We start from the raw sequence: 20118 nt of genomic DNA on the forward strand, positions 1-20118 counted from the left end.
TCAGCATCGCCAAGGACTGCTCTCACCCCAACCATGGACTGAATAACATGCCTAGTTAGAAGATGAGGTGCAGTTCTTCAAGCTTACTGTAAACCTGAAGGAGTCATGTTTCTCTCGCCACAGATGCTGCTGGACCTGCTGAGCATTTCCAGAATTTTCTGTTTTTCATTTCAGATAACAATCTGTGCTTTTATACTTGAATTTATATGGTCCCTTTCACAACCCCATGAACTGTTATATAACCAATAAATACATTAGAAGACATTCTTGCCGTAGAGGGAGTACAGAGAAGGTTCACCAGACTGATTCCTGGGATGTCAGGACTTTCATATGAAGAAAGACTGGATAGACTCGGCTTGTACTCGCTAGAATTTAGAAGATTGAGGGGGGATCTTGTAGAAACTTACAAAATTCTTAAGGGGTTGGACAGGCTAGATGCAGGAAGATTGTTTCCGATGTTGGGGAAGTCCAGAACAAGAGGTCACAGTTTAAGATAAGGGGGAAATCTTTTAGGACTGAGATGAGAAAAACATTTTTCACACAGAGAGTGGTGAATCTGTGGAATTCTCTGCCACAGAAGGTAGTTGAGGCCAGTTCATTGGCTATATTTAAGAGGGAGTTAGATGTGGCCCTTGTTGCTAAAGGGATCATGGGGGTATGGAGAGAAGGCAGGTACAGGATACTGAGTTGGATGATCAGCCATGATCATATTGAATGGCGGTGCAGGCTCGAAGGACTGAATGGCCTACTCCTGCACCTATTTTCTATGTTTCTATGAAGCCTTTTTACAGTTGCAATGCAAGAGTTATTACAGCTGGTTTGCCCGCTACATGCTCCCAGAATCATTAATGTGATGCTTCAGATAAACTGGTTTAGTGATATTAAACAGAGGACAGAATAGAAACAAACCCATCCCCAACTCCAGGCATTACCTTCTCTTTCCAGAAATACTTCCGTGGCTTATTTTATGTACACTCCAGGAAACAAACAGTACCATGATAAGAAGTTTAATCTGAACAATGAGACCTCCAAAATGGTAGCACTTCCACAGTGCTGAATGAAAGCTTAATATTTTTGGAATGGTACCTGAATTACATAATCTTTTGACTCAATCAAGAGTAATCATGTGAGCCTCACCTAGCACCAGGATAATGCTAATGGGAGGGGTGCAAAAGGCCCCCAAAAATGGTTTGATGACACTAACAATACAATGACCTACAAGGGATAGAATGGAGGAAACAACTCATTATTTCTTCTCTAGATCCCATCCTTCTGGTACACTAAATGAAAGCCCACCCCTTCAGCACATTCATTTTCCATCCCAAGAACATGGACATACTGACCAAAATCAGCAAGTTTGAGTTCTCCAACACAGCTGATGAGCAGGTTCTGCGGTTTGAGATCGCGGTGCAGAATGTGGCAGCGATGGATATATGCCAGGCCACGCAGCAGTTGAAAGAGGAAGAGCTGAAAGAGAAGGACGCTGCTTTGAGATTGGGAAGCAGAGGACAACTAAAGCTGATCACACTCACAGTTCAGGCCAGCCTGCGGTGGGGCCAATATATGGAGGAGTTGTCACATTTGGGGTGACCAGAACTGCAGTGAGGTTTCACTGGACATTTTTTCTATCACTCTGGGATGAGAGCCATCCAGGTATCCCCAGCAATAGCTGACAAATGGTAGTCAACCTTGAAAAAAATTGGACGAGAATGGGGCAGCACCGGGCGGTCACGGTGGCGCAGTGGTAGAGTTGCTGCCTTACAGCGAATGCAGTGCCGGAGACCCGGTTTCAATCCCGACTACGAGTGCTGCCTGTACGGAGTTTGTACGTTCTCCCTGTGACCTGCGTGGGTTTTCTCCGAGATCTTCAGTTCCCTCCCACAGTCCAAGGACGTACAGGTTTGTAGGTTAATTGGCTTGGTAAATGTAAAAATTGTCCCTAGTGGGTGTAGGATAGTGTTAATGTGCGGGGATCGTTGGTCGGCACGGACCCAGTGGGCCGAAGGGCCTGTTTCCGTGCGGTATCTCTAAACTAAACTAAACTAAACACAGTGGCACAACTGGTAGAACTACTGCCTCACAGGTCTGGTAATCTGGGTTCAATCCTGGCTTCTGGTCCTATCCGTGTGAAGTTTGCACATTATCCCTGTGATCCCCGTTTCCTCCGGGTGTTCCAGGTTTCTCCCACATCCCAAAGATGAAGAGGTGTTTAAGAAGGAACTGCAGATACTTTGTTTAAGAAGGAACTGCAGATGCTGGAAAATCAAAGGTAGACAAAAATGCTGGAGAAACTCAGCAGGTGAGGCAGCACCTATGGAGCGAAGGAAATAGGCAACGTTTCGGATCGAAACCCTTCTTCAGACTGCAGATACATCATCCATTTCACTACTAACTTCCATCCGGCACTCAAATACACCTGGACGATTTCCGACACCTCCCTACAGAACTATAATGCCCCTGTCCAACTTAGGAAACCTGAACGGAAACCTCTGGAGACTTTGCGCCCCACCCAAGGTTTCCGTGCGGTTCCCGGAGGTTGCAGGTAGTGGAAGCAGATAGGAAGACTGACAAAAACCTCCGGGAACCTCCGGGAAACCTTGGGTGGGGCGCAAAGTCTCCAGAGGTTTCTGTTCAGGTTTCCTAAGTGGGACAGGGGCATAAGTGAAGCAGCTTGATGCAACTAAGCACTTTAGGAGGCAGTTAGTATCGAATCACATAGGAGTGAGAAGGGATCACAAGATGCCAGTAAAGCCTTACATTTTCTTACCTCAACAACTGTGCAAACTGTCAGGCATTTGCAACAGCAATTTAAGGCACAAAAATATTCAAGGAGGGAAATGAAGTGTAGTCCTTCATCTCAGAGACCAGAAAGGGGGAATGGAGTTGCTCCTCAGAACCACAACGAGACTCCATCTAGAGGACTGCATTCATCTTTTGGTATTGCAGGATAAACCAGCCCTGGCAGAATTGTAACTCGGGGAAGCCAGAGGGCAGTGGAGGAAAACCAGATATAACAGAACCAGAGCGTGACCAGCATGAATAGAGAAACAGGATGTGCTCAACACAAACTGATCCCAGACACCACCCAAACACCAACTAATCCCAGAGAGTGTTGGAATTATTAACAGCTGTAGTGAAACTGGAGCCAGAACCTCTTTTACCTTAACGTTGTGTGTGTGTAGACCTCCTGGATGCTGTGTCATATACTGGGCAAGATCTGTTTGCTGAAAGGAACAAAACATAGTATGTCAGGAGTAGTCTGAAGAAGGGTCTCGACCCAAAACATCACCCACTCCTTCTCTCCAGAGATGCTGCCTGTTACTCCAGCTTTTTGTGACTATCTTCGCCATAAAGAAAACAGGTTCCTAAGCTAGCATATCACGGCACTGTCAGCATAAGTGCCATTGATTCCAAACATCAGAGAACAAATACCTATCCATCCTGTTAAAGTTCCAGTGGTTCTTAACCTTTTTGGCACCAGTACGCACAAACGCAAACAAAATACTGTATGTGGTATGTACCATTGTTAGGTTCCTAAACATGGACTCAACAAATTGATATGTTATTTGTGTCCCCGTCATGACCCGCAGCAAAGACCCAAGCGACCCCCCTGGGGCATCACGACCCCCAGGTTAAGAACTAATATTCACAAATATTCTTCCCCTTATTATCTAAATTCTTAGCAATATTCCAACTGTTTCACAGTTGTAGCCATGACAATTTCAACATTTTCTCCTCCTGTAACTTTGCCTGTATAAAAACAATTCTGGACACAAAGTTGAAGGGATGGTGGACAATACTGTACACAGAGCAGAGGGAGAGGTAGGGACCACAGGTGGGGGGTTTGGGTCGGGATAATTCTTGACACACAGCTGGGGGTGTGGGGATGACTCTTGGCAGACACCCGTGGTGCAGGGATAACTCTGGACACAACTGAGGGTGTGAGGATAACTCTGGTCACACCACTGGAAGGTGGGGTGACCCTGGACACCCAGCCAGCAGGACGAGGGAGGAGAGTGGATGCAACTTTGTTGCAATGACATTCAGGGAAGAGTGCCATTTTCAAAGAAGGAGTTTAACAACGAATGTTTGGAATACTGAAGAACATTAGGAAAGTTCATCTCCAAGCGGTGGAGCACAGCAAATGGGGATGGTTAGTGTGTCAAAGATGTGAAAAATCTGCTCTATGACAGATGGATAAACTTGCTTGGGGATCACTAGATGGGGTGGGAAAATATACAGAGACTGGGAAATGGCTTACAAATGAGGCATTGCTAGAGGAGAGCCATAGTAGTTCAGTATGAATTGACGCAAGTTAAGATGCAGAGAGCAATAGTCAGCACTCTGGGCACTAATTCTAATCCAGTGATAATTCTAGTTAATGTACACATGACCCACTGAAGGAATTGCTGCTGGTTCTGTCTTGCCTGTGTTCAATTCAAAACTCGTTACATTCTCATTAAGAATTCTTGCATCCTTTAATTTTGCCCCCCTTTAACATCATTATTTCCAGTGGCCATCTCTGCAAATGTTGCTTCAATTCCTTATTTTCTAGAACTTCACACCTACATCTCTCTGCCTCTCCACCTTTTGTACAACAGTCCTCAAAGCCTAGCTCTTTTTCAATACCCTTGGCCACCAGTTCCAAAATCTCTTTATATGGCATCATATCCCATTTGTCTGCTCATTGCTCTTGGAAAGCACAGGGAACAACGTCTAAATTCACATTGCTATTAGTTCAAGATATCAAAATTCAGAATCGCTTCACCTCCTTGAATGTTTCTACAAACGGCTGGCTTTGAAATATTAAATTACTCACTAGATACTGAATTACTTATTCTTCCCAATCTTCCTGGCTTGAATCCATTGTCACCGGTGCTTCTGAATATACAACCTTAACACTGAACTTCTACACAATGGCTGCATTTGGTCAAATGTACAGGGCTGGATGAATTCACTCACCACATATTCAAACACGAAGGTCAGGTTTTCCTGTGTGTGGATAATGTCATGCAGAAGCACCACATTGCTGTGCTTCAAGCCCTTCAGAAGGGATGCTGGAAACAAGACAGAGACAGCCTCACACCAGATGTTTTATAGGAATAGGTACAATTTTGGGCAAACAAACTATTCTGTTTCCACTAGTCGTTCTGAGTGACCAATCTCCTGACTATAATGCATTTACTGAACTTTTTGTTGCATCCTAACTTCACAATCATCCATAGTAGTGACGTCACAATATATGTAATACACAAACACACTCTGAAACTGGAAGTCATTGTGGAATCGGCAGATTCTGTGGGACAGGAGATGCCTATTAGACAGGTGGGTGCATTGTGAAACGGTCCGTTCCTTTGTTACTTACACAGGGCTGAAAGGAAAAGTGGGAAGAGTCGGGTGGGAGACGAGCGGAAGGAGAGGAAAGGAACAGAGTGATGAAGTAGGCAAAAGGTGGATGCGGAGGTGGATTGCAGGGGAGGGAGATGTTTACCAAAAATTGGAGAATTCAACATTCATGCTGTTGGGATGTAGGCTACCAAGCTGAATATGAGGTGCTGCTCTTCCAGTTTGTGTATGGCCTCTCTCTGGCAGTAGAGGAGGCCGAGGACTGAAAGATCGGTATTGGAACGAAAAAGGGAATTCAAATAACTAGCAACCATGAACTCCAGCAGACCTTAGCGGATGGAGCACAATTGTTTGGCGAAACAGTCACCCAGTTTATGTTTCATCTCGCTAATGAAGAAGAGGCCACATCAGGAATATCTAATGCAATAGATGAGGTTGGAAGAGACACAAGTAAACCTCGCTCACCTGGAATGGCTATTGAAGTCTCTGAATGGAGGTGAGAGGCAGATGTGTAGGGGCAGGTGTTAAATCTTGGTTGTAGGGAAATGTTCCTGTGAGCGGAGGGCCAATGAGGAGGGATGAGAGCACTAAGAAACTATGGAGAGAGGTATCTGCAGAATATGGAAAAGGATGGGGCCAGGTGGTGGAATCATGTTGAATGTAGTGAAAATGATCTATGGGATATGGAGACTGGTGGGATGAATAACGAGGACCAAGCATAGCATGGAAACGCTATGTTATTGATAGCCAAAAGAGGAGGTGCTCCACAGAACCCTCCAACTGATGGGTCGAAGGCTTTAGGCTGATAAATGCTTTGCACTGGGTCAGATGTTGACTTTAGACTTTAGAGATACATTGGGGAAACAGGCCCTTCTGCCCACTGAGTCCACATCGACCAGTGATCCCCCATACCCTTGCACTATCCTACATACTAGGGCCAATTTACAATTTTACAGAAGCCAATCAACCTGCAAACCTGTATGTCTTTGGAGAGTGGGAGGAAACCGGAGCACCTGGAGAAAACCCACGCGGTCACAGGGAGATGTAAAACTCCATACAAACAGCACCCATAGTCAGGATTGAACCTGGGTCTTTCGTGCTGTAAGGCAGCAACTCTACCGTTGCGCTACTTTTCCACCACAACAGAGCACTGTGCTGCTGCCCCTATTTTTCTTGAAGTGGACCAATGAAGATCATATTTGTTGTGCATCTGGATGGGCAGAATCTACACCCTAGCCATTAGGAAAAGGCCACATCAACCACCTCAGAACAGACAAAGCCAGAATGAAAGCAGATCATCTTAAATCTTGAGGGCTGTCTCAGAAGAAGTTAACTTTGCACCAACACCAAATTGTAATAATTTATGGTGCATTACTTTCCCTCAAGTTTATATAATCCCCTACTAGTAATAGTTAATGTACTTGATCACACATGCTTACTTCAGTGGAATTACATCATAAAACACTCCCAGTCTACAAAGTTTCTTCACTGGAGTGATTTACAGATGTAGAACCAGAGTCTTATACTGTACCTACCCTCACGCATTGCAGTAAAAGGAACTCCCTCTTCTTCCTGCATCTTAATTACCTTCAAGGCGACAAGATTGCCATTTATCCTGTATACAGTAAAAAGATCGTTACCACCATTTTGAGTCTGTCATTTTAATACAGAATCTGATCTCTGTAATATTCCACAGTAGTTCCCATACACTGAGATAGCTTGAATGACAGTGAAGAGGTCAGTTATTAATAATAAAGATATCCAGATAAAATGCCGATGTTTAGGAATAAATATTTACCTGGATCTTGGAAAAAAAGTCCCAAGTCTGCTAAAAAACTGCTTCAAGCAGCTGAGTAGTAGATGGCTGAGAACTTACAAAACATTCAAGTTAAGCAAATCAGGAAATTGTCAGTGTCATATTTGAAGACCACAGGTCAGCAAACTGAATGCAAGAAAACAAAATTTGACAGGTTTCTGATTGACCCATTCAATTTTCAGAACTATTAACATTTATGATCCTTATAACATTTATTGTCATCATATTTTATCTGAAGCATCATAAAATTGTTCAATAACTATTGACAAAATTATTAAAATGTGGCCAAATATGTTTTACATCTGTCTCAAAGTATATCTAATGTTGTCTATCTGCCAAAGCTAAAGATGAGGCTCTCCGAAAATCCTAAATACGAGATCCAGATTCCAGCTTCCAGAGTTAGGAAATCAAAAGGTTTTTAAGAAACCAAATGACCTGGTTAATATAGCATCATTTAAATCCATTGACATTCATCTCCATCTGACATTTTAAAGTCATTCGCAAAATGATCATTAGGAAGAAAGCAGAATTTAGTTGGTTTCGGAATAAAGTCAGTGACTGTTCAGAAATACATGGGTTCAGCACAGATCAACAGTGAAAACAAATTAAATGAGTCATGCTTTAACATTTGGAGAATGTGGTGGAAGTGATGTAAATGGTTGTTCCAGAGGCATTTAATAAGATGTCTTACACGAGCTTCATCTTCAGTATTTAAAAGCTTGGTATTAAAGAATAGGATATATAACAACATAGTTTGAGAGTTGGTTGTCAACAGCTAGAATTAGAGTCAATAGTGGGCTTTTCATATTAGGTGAACGATGAAAATGGAGTGTGCGAGATGTTAGTGCTGGGTCCAGGCTGCTCTCAAGAGATCAATCATTTGAGCATAAAGAAGATAATCAAAAACAATCTGAGAACGCACAGATAGATGGCTTGCAAAACACTGATGACTGTGGAATGGGTTGCCAGGAATCAGAACAAGAATTGTATGCTTTCACAGGAAAACATGGGTGAAGAAATACTGAAGATGGTGGATAATAAGAGACCAGATCAAATTAACTGGGCTGATACTATGTATGGGAGGAGACGTGATATACTAGTACTACTTCCACTAGAGTCAACAAGTGTAAGAGATTTAGGGGTCACAGTTTAAGGATAAGGGGGAAATCTTTTAGGGCCGAGACGAGAAAAACATTTTTCACACAGAGAGTGGTGAATCTCTGGAATTCTCTGCCACAGACTGTAGTTGAGGCCGGTTCATTGGCTATATTTAAGAGGGAGTTAGATGTGGCCCTTGTGGCTAAAGGGATCGGGGGTATGGAGAGATGGCAGGTACGGGATACTGAGTTGGATGATCAGCCATGATCATATTGAATGGCGGTGCAGGCTCGAAGGGCCAAATGGCCTACTCCTGCACCTATTTTCTATGTTTCTATTTAGCGCGGGACAGATTCTGAGATCTGTGAGCTAGAAAAAGGGTGCCCTATGACTCTCCTGTTTATCTTTTACTCTTTGTTACTCCTCTTCCGGAAAACTGCATGCAAATGTTTGTTAATTTGGACAAACATCATCTTGGATATTGACTCACAACATATTTCAAAGAGTTTATGTACGGGTAGAGTAGTCCTAACTAGAAAATTGAAGCCTTCACAACAAACCTGCTAATCCCCTTGTACACCGTAGAATAAGATCCTTCCCCCAGTTTCTCTAGGTTTAGGTAAGAGGCTGCTGTTCCAAATCGTAGGCCACTTTGCTGGAAAAAAGAAACTAATATCACAATTTCCTTTGGGTGAACACTTTCCCCCTTTGTCACCTGAAGATATATAGTTAATCGCTTTAAGGCCAATGCCATACTTCTGAAGAGCAGTCGCAATTGCGATGTAGGAAAAGAGGGAGATAATCTGCATAATGTAAATCCCCATAAAGAGGAATTGACTTGATAGTTTGGTTGAGGGATATCAGAGAGGTCCACTCTCTTCCAGATGGGTAAATGGAACTTCCATTGAGCATCTCATCCAAAAAAAGGGTGCATCTGACAGTGCACAATTCCCTTAATACTGCACTGGATTGCAGCCAGGATTACATGCTCAAGTCTCTGGAGTAGGACCTATGCCCACAACTTCTGATTCAGAGACAAAATTGCAACCCACTGAGCCATAGCTGACACCGTTCACAATACAGAAAAGGCTAAGGGAGCTGCGGAGGATACCTAAATAACATAAGATGGTAAGTGGGCCAGAGCAGGGAGGTGGGAAGTGGGGTTTGAGAGCCCATTGAATACTCTTTGAACATGAGAGAAAGGAGTTATCCTTCAGATTGGCAAAGGAGTGCTGTCTATAGGCTATGAGAGGTAAGACTGACGTACGAGATGCAGGAAACAATGTTCCCAATGTTGGGGGAGTCCAGAACCAGTGCCACAGTCTAAGAATGAAGGGGAGGCCATTTAAAACTGAGATGAGGAAAAACTTTTTCACCCAGAGTTCTGAATTTGTGGAATTCTCTGACACGGAAGGCAGTGGAGGCCAAATTACTGGATAAATTTAAAAGAGAGTTAGATAGAGCTCTTGGGGCTACAGAGTCAAGGTGATATGGGGAGAAGGCAGGTACAGGTTACTGATTGTGGATGATCAGCCATGATCACAATGAATGGCGGTGCTGGCTCGAAGGGCCGAATGGCCTCCTCCTGCACCTATTTTCTATGTTTCTACTATTTGGAAGAGGATCTGTCTCAGTTTGGAGGAGGGGTGTCATATTGATTAGGAAGTGCTGTTAAATTGATCAGCGGAGGGACTATTAAGGGTTAGAGGGTCTGTCGTACAGAGGCTAGTGTTGATGCAGTGTACCCATTGGTGACCCTGTGTGTAGTTCTTGCACCCTATCGGAATGCTGTTGCTGCGGTTCCTGTGCCCAGTGAGTTTCCGGGCCTGCAGCGTGTGGTACAGGCGGGGCTCGCAGACAAATGGACTTCTTGGCGACTCAGTGACCTCAGTCAGCTGCAAAAAGAGAAAACAACGTTAGTATTGAGATAGTGCAGAGCTGAATGCTGAATAATCACCATCTCTGCATTAAATCTTGAATTTAGGGCACAAACAGTCTGCTGACCTTTGCTCCAGGGACCTGTAATGTCACGTGATGTCCAGTGACCATCCCAACTTTCTTGCCTTTATAGTTTGGCTCAGTAGTATACCTCATCCGAGTCAGAAAGTTGTGGATCCCAGGCACAAACATGTCCCCAAGCCCATAAAAGGGGGATTGGGATAATCTGCCACAAATGCAGGGCTTGTAATTAAATGCATTGGTATCCTCTTGCATAGAGAGGAGGGGTACTAGCATTTGAGCCAGGTTAACCCAACTTCCAGTGTCAATGGGGCTGGTTGAATGCAGGATTATCACAGCTCCCAATAAAGTGAGAAACAACTGCATGGATGGTGGAATTATGTAAATAAGTATAACATAATTTCTGATGTGATTGATTGAGCTTTTTACTGGGCATTTTGGATGAGAATTCTGAACAAACCTCCCACTTTTTAGAACTCTTTGTGTTTCTCACCTATTATTCAGCACATAACTGCACCAAGGCCCCCTCAAGGTACAGATACCGCAATGGCAATGAGAAGAATGGAAGATTTAAAGTAGTAAAGTTAAAGTCATTAATCTGTCCGCGTGAGTTATCTCACCAATTTCAATTTGGAATCCAGTACAGGGAATAAAGACAGTGTGTTTGGGATTACCGATTTAGGCCTTGCAATGATAAAGTAGGACTGTTGCAAGACAGCAGTGCAAACACAATCAGGCCCGATTGAAGGGAGCCTTGAAGTCAATGAGAGCCTTTCTATTGTTCTGCAGAATGGATGAAATGTTTTCGGGACAAAAAATATCACTAAAATTGAAGATAAATGTACCATGGTACCTGCTCAAAATGAAACCATAAAACTTCAACAAAAAAAAACATTATTGTGGTGTGTTCTGGTGCTTCAGCCATGTAGCAGACCTCCTATGTCACATGATACAATAGATGTTGTATTCGATGAGATGATGGAGGATTAATCACTTTAATAACGCACACTCAGAATTGTAGAAAATGCTAAAATTAAAAACAGTCACCAACGGTCAGAGAAGACCAGTAGTGATTATTTAACAGTGTTAAAAAATGTGTCATGACATTATCATTTTAGCACTTTCCTGAACCAGGTACTGCAGGACAACTTTGTGTGCAGTTGAACAAACAAGTCATTTCAATCAAACCTATCTGTTAAATCGGAGAATGGGACTGACAGCTGTTCTCCAAGGTTTGCCTGGGTCAAAATTTCTCAAGTCAAATCCAGTTTGTTATGTGCACAAGTACAGTGATGTCCAGGTACAGTGAAAATCTTGCTTACAGCAGCATCACAGGTGCAAATATCCCTTTTTAGCCCTGAAGAAATAAATAAATGAATGTTTGAACATGTATGTAAAACAGCCTTAGTGATGGAAGCAGCTTCTAAAAATCCCAAAGAATTTCAACCACACCTAGTTTCAATGTTAATGTTCAGTGTTAATGCGCTAACAAGGATATAGGACAGTAGCAATTGTGGGAGCGCCAACATTCAGTTGGAGTCACATGGATATATGAATTGTCAAGCATCCAGGAAAGCCGTAGCCCACATAATCTCAAATGTGCTTGTTTACAGCAGCAGAATACTGTAACAAGGGCACAGAGCCTCCATGTGTAAAGCTAGACCTGGATTGCCAGCCAGAATAATGTCAGCCAGGTGAGCAAGAACAATACTAACAAAAGAAAGCTACAATAAGGAGACTTGTATCACAGTAAAGCTGGTGAACAACCTGATGGGTGGTATAATAGCACACTTGTCACTAGCTGCATTAAGGGGAAAATAGTTTTTCTAAAATCAAATTGAACGTTAATAACCTGAAAACAGAAACCAGCATCGGTACAGCAGCTGACTACTTAATTGTGGCCAGAGATATGTATACTAAGAGGCTAGGCAAGGTGTTGATAAAATATTCCAAAACATTTGGTCAGATGTGACATGTAGCATATGATCATAAAAGGAAGGTGATCATTTATATTAACTAATTATACAAACATGCAAGATCTGTCAGGAAAAGATTGTCTTGCAGAATAAAAGTGGGATTAGAAGAATGAACACTTCCAAAAATCATCTTGAGAAGCCTCCAGAGCAATTTGCAAATTTGTTTAAGGATTTATAGACAAGGATTAAGGGACACAAAGCCCATATGGACATTAAGCCAAATGTCAAGATTTATTGCATACCTAGACTGGTATCATATGGCCCAAAGGATCAAGTGGCGGAATAGGTAAACAAACACAAGTGACACAATGTTTTGGTCAAAACTGCAAACAATATGCGGGCAACACCCGTTGTGGTGCCCAAAATAATCTTCAACCGAGCTGTAGACAATAAACATTTTTTGCTTATATCTCAAGATCTGGGTGCACAATTGCCTGCTTCAAAGTTAATCTTTCTCACATAACCACACAATTAAACACAACTGCACAATAGCAGAAGATAGACACAAAAAGCTGGAGTAACTCAGTGGGACAGGCAGCATCTCTGGAACGAGCATCTGCAGTTCCTTCCTGCACAATAGCAGTCCAGTTAGTGTACAATTGCCAAGACTGCAGATCACAAGCTTCAAGATCACCAGCCCAAGTGTGAAGGGGTCCCCAGAATGCCCATCTTGATCACAACAAGATAGTCACGGGCAGCATCTTGGTGGGCAATCAATCAAAATGGTTTGCAGCAAAGTATGTAGGGTCATGCTACACCATCAAAGACACAGTAGAAGAACTCACATTCCAAGATGTCATCTCATGAGGAGGCTGTAATTTTGGTCTTTCCAAATGAGTAGTTTATGAAACTAAGTAAGAATACACATCAGGTCTCCTCATCATCCTCAAACAAAAATGCTAGGAGGTTAGTTTGGACAGTAAAAAAAGAGACTAAAGAAAAAGTCGTGAATAGCACTTAAAATATTATTACAAAGTTTTGGCTCTCGGATTTTCTTTCACAATTAGTTGATGTCTCGGTTCATTCCAGAGGACACGCCTGCCACTATCAATGCATATAAAAGCCAGGAGTGCGTTTCAGTCTGGTTCAGCCAAGTCTGGAAGCTGGGGGAAAGGCAGTTGAAACAAAGCAAACAGGAAGACACATTACTTTAAAGGGAGAAGTTCATTTTGAGTTTGAATGTACTCCAGTGACGAGTCCTACAATGGTTTAAAGAGCTGCCACAAACAATGAATGAGCAGAGACAAGAAGTGAGACCTTCAGAAAAACGAGATGCATTCTACATCACCAACATCTATTGAGTCACTAAGATTAGCACAAGCAGCACTGAATTTTAGAAAGATCAAAGTGAATTCAAGACGGGAATCAAACTTGCCAAACTATGTTTTGATTATTATGAAAGGCTGTAAAGATGGTAAATAATGTGATTTAATTTACGATGTGCTTGATCACAAGCTTATCATTGTTTGCAGTCTAAAAAGAACTTTAAAAAAAAATGAGCCAGTTACATGTTCCACAGTTCTTCATGTTTCCTGCGTATTACACTGTATGATACTGGACGAAAAACCGACAAGAGTACAGATATAAAGGGCAATTAAATCAATCAGTTAACATCCGGAGTCTGCAATTATCCCCCTCTTTTTACAAAGAAATCCTATTATGTAGCCACTTTTTATGAAGATTATTTCCAGAAAATGATAACATCCTGATTCCTATGTTGCAAACATTAATCAACAGTGGGAAAACAACAAAATGTAAAGTACCAAACCACAAATCTAATCTAAATGCAATCATTGAATTGGATTGAAAATTTAAACCCACTATTTTTGTGGATCTGAATTTTGTTTCTGCTGCACTGCTCTCAAGGCTGTGGTTCCCTTTTGCTGCTCATTCTATGTATTTACACTTGCTTTTCACTTTTTGAGACTGTGATGGACTTTTGATACAGAGTTATATACAGCAAAGAGAGCCTCATGTGGTCTCCCTCATTTACCTAATCTAGATAACCTTAATTTTATTTTGTATTCTCTATTTACCACGGTCTCTTCATATTCCTAATGACTGGTGAAAACCATAAGACATAGGAGCTGAATTAGGCCATTTGGCCAAATCGAGTCTACTCTGCCATTCAATCATGGTGGATTTAATTTTTCCTCTCAATCCCATTCTCCTGCCTTCTCCCCATAATGTTTGATGCCCTCACTAATCAAGAACCTATCAATCTCCATTTAAAATGTATTGGCCTCCACAGCCCTTTGTGGCAATTAATTCCACAGATTCACCACCCTCTGGCTAAATAAATCCCTCCTCATTCCCCTTATCAGGTTGATATTACCTCAAAGGAAGCCTTCCTGGAACACTCGAGGCTCTCCAGCCTGGACTCTGGCCTTGGACAGCAGCAGATTCTTACCCACTGGGGCATTTCCTTTCACAGCAAAGGCCCTTTCCTGCTCGACTTCAAACCATCCCATCACTGCTCGCCTCAGTCACAAGGCCTGGTCCTGTGACCTGTCACACAGTCCTCTTTCATGGAGGAATGCAAGCAACTCTAAAACAAAACACACAGCTCTCTCTGTGTGCTGCAGCCAACCCAAGCATTGCCTAGTTTTAAAGGCCGAGCAGGCAGATTGGAAAGCTGGAGGCTGGTCCATGTTTAGTTAAATCCAAATCCAGGCAAGAAAGAGGCTAAGGGGGTGGGGGCATTCAGTACAGAGAGAGGCAGACAGAAAAATGGAAAGGGAGTGTACTGGCATGACATCATGAATATTGCATTTTGTTTATTTGTCATTGAAAACTTCCAGTGAGCTGGTGCAGGGACCAGAAGACAGTGGCTAGAGGCCATAAGGGAGGCTCAAAGGGTCAAATATGGACAGGCCAGGAGAGGGGGGGGGGGGGGGGGGGTGGTGGCAGGCACCAATGAGGAGGTAGAGCCTCCAAAGGAAGAGCTTCAGCACAGTTGGGGGAGTTCCCAAAGCTAGGCTCATGATCTCCACTCCTCCTCCTCCTCCTCCTCCTCTTAATGTTTGTTTATAATGTTTTGTTTATAGGGACAGTGCATATTAATGAACATTTTGCATGTAAATATGCGAGATTGTAGCCAATCAGTAGCTAATTTCCATCTCTAGTCCCAGGCAAAGGTAGGTGAAGTGTCTTGCCCAAGGACACAACGACAGTACACACTCCAAGCAGGATTCGAACCGGCCACCTTCAGGTTGCCAGCCGAACACTTAGCCCATTGTGCCATCTGTCGTCTTCCTTCTCTTCCTCCTATCCCTCCCACCTTTGTGACACATCAGCGCCAACAATCAGCTCTGGGGATGGCCAATACGCAGCAACCTTGCCAGATGCATCCACCATCTGAAAACAAGATATGTGACCTTTACCTCTTTATATCCAGGATGATGGTGTGTCAGACCTGTTGAGAATAAAGTACAGAGTGAATTCTCTAAAAGGATGAGTGCTCAAAAACAGTGAATGGTTAGTTGTTCAACAAAAGCAGAGTCTGAAATGAGAGCACAATAGGGAATGTTTTGCTGTAGGTATCAAACTCTGCACAAAAGGCCAAAAATATTATTGTAATACAATCCTGATCATTGCCAGGATTGAACAAATTAAACCTTTGGAATACGTTCAATACTGGGTGGAAACTACAAACAGGGGGTCAGGATTCAAGCAGGAGAAGAGCCTGGAGACTAATATTTTTGCACTCTGCAGCTTGTAGCTAATGGGACGAATTGAGAGGACGTTTTAGGACATCTGAACTGATAAGAGAGAGGAAATTATGGTGTTTGCTTTCAGGGCTGATCCACAGATATCAACTTTACCATTGAAACCCCTTCCTCTGATGGATTAAGCACCACCAGCCCTCTCCCTCCCCCAACATCCCACACAAATGAAGCCTAACCTTCTGCCAGATTGACTCCTCCTCCTCACAAAATTGAAACACATCATCATTCTGATGCCATTAATTCAATTCACTGTAACACATATACACAAAATTGAAAAACATTCCAATGGTAAAATAATTTCTGCATTGAACTAAGCTCATTCTTTGCAGTTTCATTTATAATTTTAAGTAAATAATTACTGCTGGGTATTTATGCTACATTGTTTTTGACAGTGGATCTTTCTCAGCTTTGCTCATATTCCTTTGGTATAATTCCCAGCACTATTCTGAGTTATTTTCTTTATTCTGTTAAATAATTTATCACGAGAGAGATTCTAATTGAACCATTGTCTGCTGACTACATATAATACATTTCTAAACTCCCTCTTAATTTGCTTTATGCCAGGATCAGTCAAATGGTTTTGTAGTTTTTTCAGTCACTGGAAGGGCAGAATCCACACACCAGTCATTAGGAAGAGGCTGATCCTGCCATAAAGCAAATTAAAAGGGAGCTTAGAAAGTGCCTGAATGATTTTTTTCTTATCCAGTACTAGGTTCCTATACCACCTGTGGAGACGGCAAGCATAATGACTATGTCTCCCAAGTACTTGACTTTTCAACCATGATTGATACAGAAAGAGCCTGCCAGCGCTCTGGAACTTTAATTTATGAAGCACAAGCTCTGAGCATTTACCAGCTCCACACAATAAAGTACCTCACCTCACTTTATAAATTGCAAAGATTGCCTCCTTTCAGAGAGAAGTGAAAATGTAAGTCCATCCTACTGGATGCAATGTTTGCTACGGCAACCAACTTAGTTTCCATGGCAATCTTTCATGCTCTACAGCATAAGGGTTTTATTCCAAACCCTTTAATTTTACAAAGCTGTTTGTTCCAGAAAATTGGTGTATGTTAACCTTAAAACTGTCACTCATACCTGGGCATGTGTTATTACCACGGTGATTCAGCTGGTAAAAGCCATCCCAGAAACAACCTAAGCCTCTCCTCCGCACTAACAGAAATGCTGACACTCAGATCTAGATTTCCCAGCCTCCCTTTCCTTACCCTTCCAGTGAACCAGGCAGTGAGATTGTCAAAGATGCATCAGAAATGGCCAAAGACCTAGTTAAAAAAGGCCACGGGATTCCTAAAGGTCAGCCAACTCTTTTACAATGAGGTCCTGTGCCGGTTACAGCACAATGGGGAAGTCTATGGACGTTAATGCATTCAGTTCTGGGGCAAGAAGGAGAGGGGAAATCATGGTGGAGTTTGGTGTGGGGCACTATAACAATACTGCTGCTGCAGTATGAGGTCAACTTGCATTGACAAAACATAAGTGAAATATCAAAGATCATGCCATGTATTAATTGTGGGTATTAAAGTAATCAAAGTAGTTGATAAGGTAAATGCAGAGAAATCGTGTTAGAAAACCATTCTTCACTCAAAGGGCACTGGAAATCTGAAAGCTCCATCCTTAAAAAGACAAATGAAAATTTACAAACAGAGATTAATTGATTTTGGTGGTTAGTATGTCAAGAGTTGTGGAAAAAAAATCTTGTTTCTCTAAAACATTTCATCCTACACCCAGTGCAACCTTGCATTAACCAGTTACACGGTCAGTCGTTAGTGTCTAGGCGTCATTGTAATAATCACACAATTGGTGTAATTATTGTACACACTTGAGGATTAATACTAAATCTCTACATAAATTGAACCAGCCAAGAATAAAATACCATAACAAAACCACTCTCAAAGCAATCCTTAAATTTGATAGCATTGTTTCTATCTGTTCAAATTCTTCCTGATCCGCTGTTCCACTATTCTGTTCCACTATTGGGACGAAGGATTGCTGACATGGCTAGCATCTGTTGCCCATTTCCACTGCCTTGAGAATGTGTTGGTAAATTTTGAACAACTTGTGAAGAATGAAGGGTTGAACAGCCACTTCGGAGGACAAATAACAGCCAGTCAGGTTTGTTCAAGAATAAAATCACATCTTAACCTGACTAAACAGCACATTTATTTCCCTAAAAGCCATTGGATCATCTCCTGGATTGAATAGTAATTAGTTTTAAATTTACATTCTCTACATTGTTAATCCAGCAATATAATCACTTTCCACTCATGTTTTTGGGGACATTTTTCTTCTCCTCTGGAAGATGCTTTATCTAAGATCATTTACCCAACAGCTTGCAACCACTCCAACCCCCTCTCATACTGCACACGCACACTCCAACAGATTAGAATGCAAGGATTAAAAGCAAGGATCTCAGCAAGGGTTTGGGAGATCAGCTCCACATTGGTTGTTGAATGTCGTCTCAATCATCGGATGGGACTGTTCCTTTACATTTGGACTTTCATCCAAGGCTCAAAATCATTTTATTTCGGAAACAGCCGCCCAATACTGTGTAATCCCATGCTAGACAACATCTATTCCTTCTCTTGCTTGCAAGAGAAGGGAGAGAACAGTGTGTCCTTGACCTCGAAGGGTTAACGGTGATTTGCGCCGAGGGTTTCAAGCCCTAATATCTTTGGTTTCAAGAGCGGGAATGTCTCAGAGGCCAGCTAATATTGAGGGGACAGGGCCTGTTGTGCCATGGCCTGCGGCAGGTGTTTGGGTCGGGTTGTCTCCGCCTGCTCCGTGGTGCTGTGTTCATTGCTCACCTAACCGAGTCAGAGTCTCTGATGCAGCCTGCCTGAGATTCTTCATCCCAACGACGGTGCCGGGTCTGATTCATTGACTCGGCACAACGCTTGCCCCCAGCATCCACGGCAGCCTGCCTATCCCGGCAGCTGCTGCTTCGGAACAGCACAGAGATGCCGTTGCACAGCGTTGATGTTGACTGCCCCGTGTGTGTGTGCTCACACTGACTATCTCTCCCTCCCGGGCATACGAGAAAATGCAGCTCTCCTCAGCATCTTACCACACAGGCAAACTGATGCCGGCACAGAATTTGAACAGAGCATCCAGACTAACCCCAGCACAGACAAATTAAAATTGTTGCTAAACAGGAGTCGCAGCACCCAAATTAATCCCAGCTCACAAGCAAACAAAGCGCAGTCATCAAACTAACCCCAGCACCAGCAAAATTAAACTCAGTGCTCAAACTAACCGCATCAGAAAATGTAACCCCACTTACAAAGTAACTTCATAGAAAATCCCGGCAGGCAAGCAAGCCCCGGCACAGAGAGCATGGCAATTAAATGTAATAGACTGTCAAATTAATGCTCAAAATAAATTTGACACAAAAATTTAGCCTCAGAACACAAACCAAGCACAGACACTAACTAACATCACACCAGTCCCACCCCTAAACATGGACATACCTTTTTCTCTCAGACAGTCTAGTTTCCTCTCTAGTATTGTGGATTCTGAGGTGAACAATAAGGCCAATAAACCACAAATCGGCTGGGGTAGGTGCCTGACGGGGTGTTTGAGCTGGTGTGCTCCTTTTGCTTCTTATAGACCTTCTACTTGCAGATGGACTTAATGATATTACGACAGCAATTTTTTCATGAGGGTGTCCAGCCCTGATCTGACCTTGTTCTTAAATTCTGTGTGGACCATCTGGCTGGGGTTCTCACAGACATCTTCAAACTTGCACTACTATAATCCAAGGTCCCCACCTACTTGAAAGGATATCCATAATACCAGTGCCAAAGAAGAGCAATGACTACACCAGGCATTTACATCCTTTTGACAGATTTGTTATAATGCAAATCAACTCAGTAATGATCTGGACCCACTTCAATTCACCTGCCAACAACACAGATCAATAGTAGATGCGATCTCGCTGGCTCTCCACTCAGAGCTGGACCACTTGAACAACATGAACACCTATTGATGCACCTACTGGTTGATGTTCATTGACCACAACTCAGCATTCATCATCTTCATCCCTTCAAAAATCACTGACATATTTTGAGAACTGGGTTTTGGTTTCTCCTAATAACAACTGGATTTTTGCAGTCCTCATTCACTGGCCTCAGTCAGCATAGTTTGGCAACAACACCTCCTCATCTCTGAGCATCAGCAC

At 42.7% G+C, this 20118-nt stretch overlaps 1 protein-coding gene across 4 annotated transcripts in view; it reads right to left on the minus strand.

Annotated features, from left to right (window-relative positions):
- The window catches only part of cdk15 (cyclin dependent kinase 15), a 34883-nt gene extending 15377 nt beyond the window's left edge, over positions 1–19506 (minus strand). Inside the window, exons 1-8 of one of the 4 annotated variants that reach the window (XM_033024469.1) lie at positions 19409–19506; positions 15579–15610; positions 10006–10155; positions 8821–8915; positions 6882–6961; positions 4963–5057; positions 3162–3224; positions 1344–1467 (exon numbers count right to left, since the gene is read on the minus strand). In XM_033024469.1, the coding sequence (XP_032880360.1) occupies positions 1344–1467; positions 3162–3224; positions 4963–5057; positions 6882–6924 (325 nt within the window). In that variant the 5' untranslated portion in view covers positions 6925–6961; positions 8821–8915; positions 10006–10155; positions 15579–15610; positions 19409–19506. Of the gene's footprint in view, positions 1–1343; positions 1468–3161; positions 3225–4962; positions 5058–6881; positions 6962–8820; positions 8916–10005; positions 10156–14530; positions 15018–15578; positions 15611–18745; positions 18925–19408 lie in introns of those variants that run through there. The other 3 variants (XM_033024468.1, XM_033024467.1, XM_033024466.1) reach the window with 3 other exon arrangements.
- Positions 19507–20118: the final 612 nt, after the last annotated feature.

The sequence above is a fragment of the Amblyraja radiata genome, chromosome 7, assembly GCF_010909765.2.
Source record: "Amblyraja radiata isolate CabotCenter1 chromosome 7, sAmbRad1.1.pri, whole genome shotgun sequence".
Taxonomy (NCBI): domain Eukaryota; kingdom Metazoa; phylum Chordata; class Chondrichthyes; order Rajiformes; family Rajidae; genus Amblyraja; species Amblyraja radiata.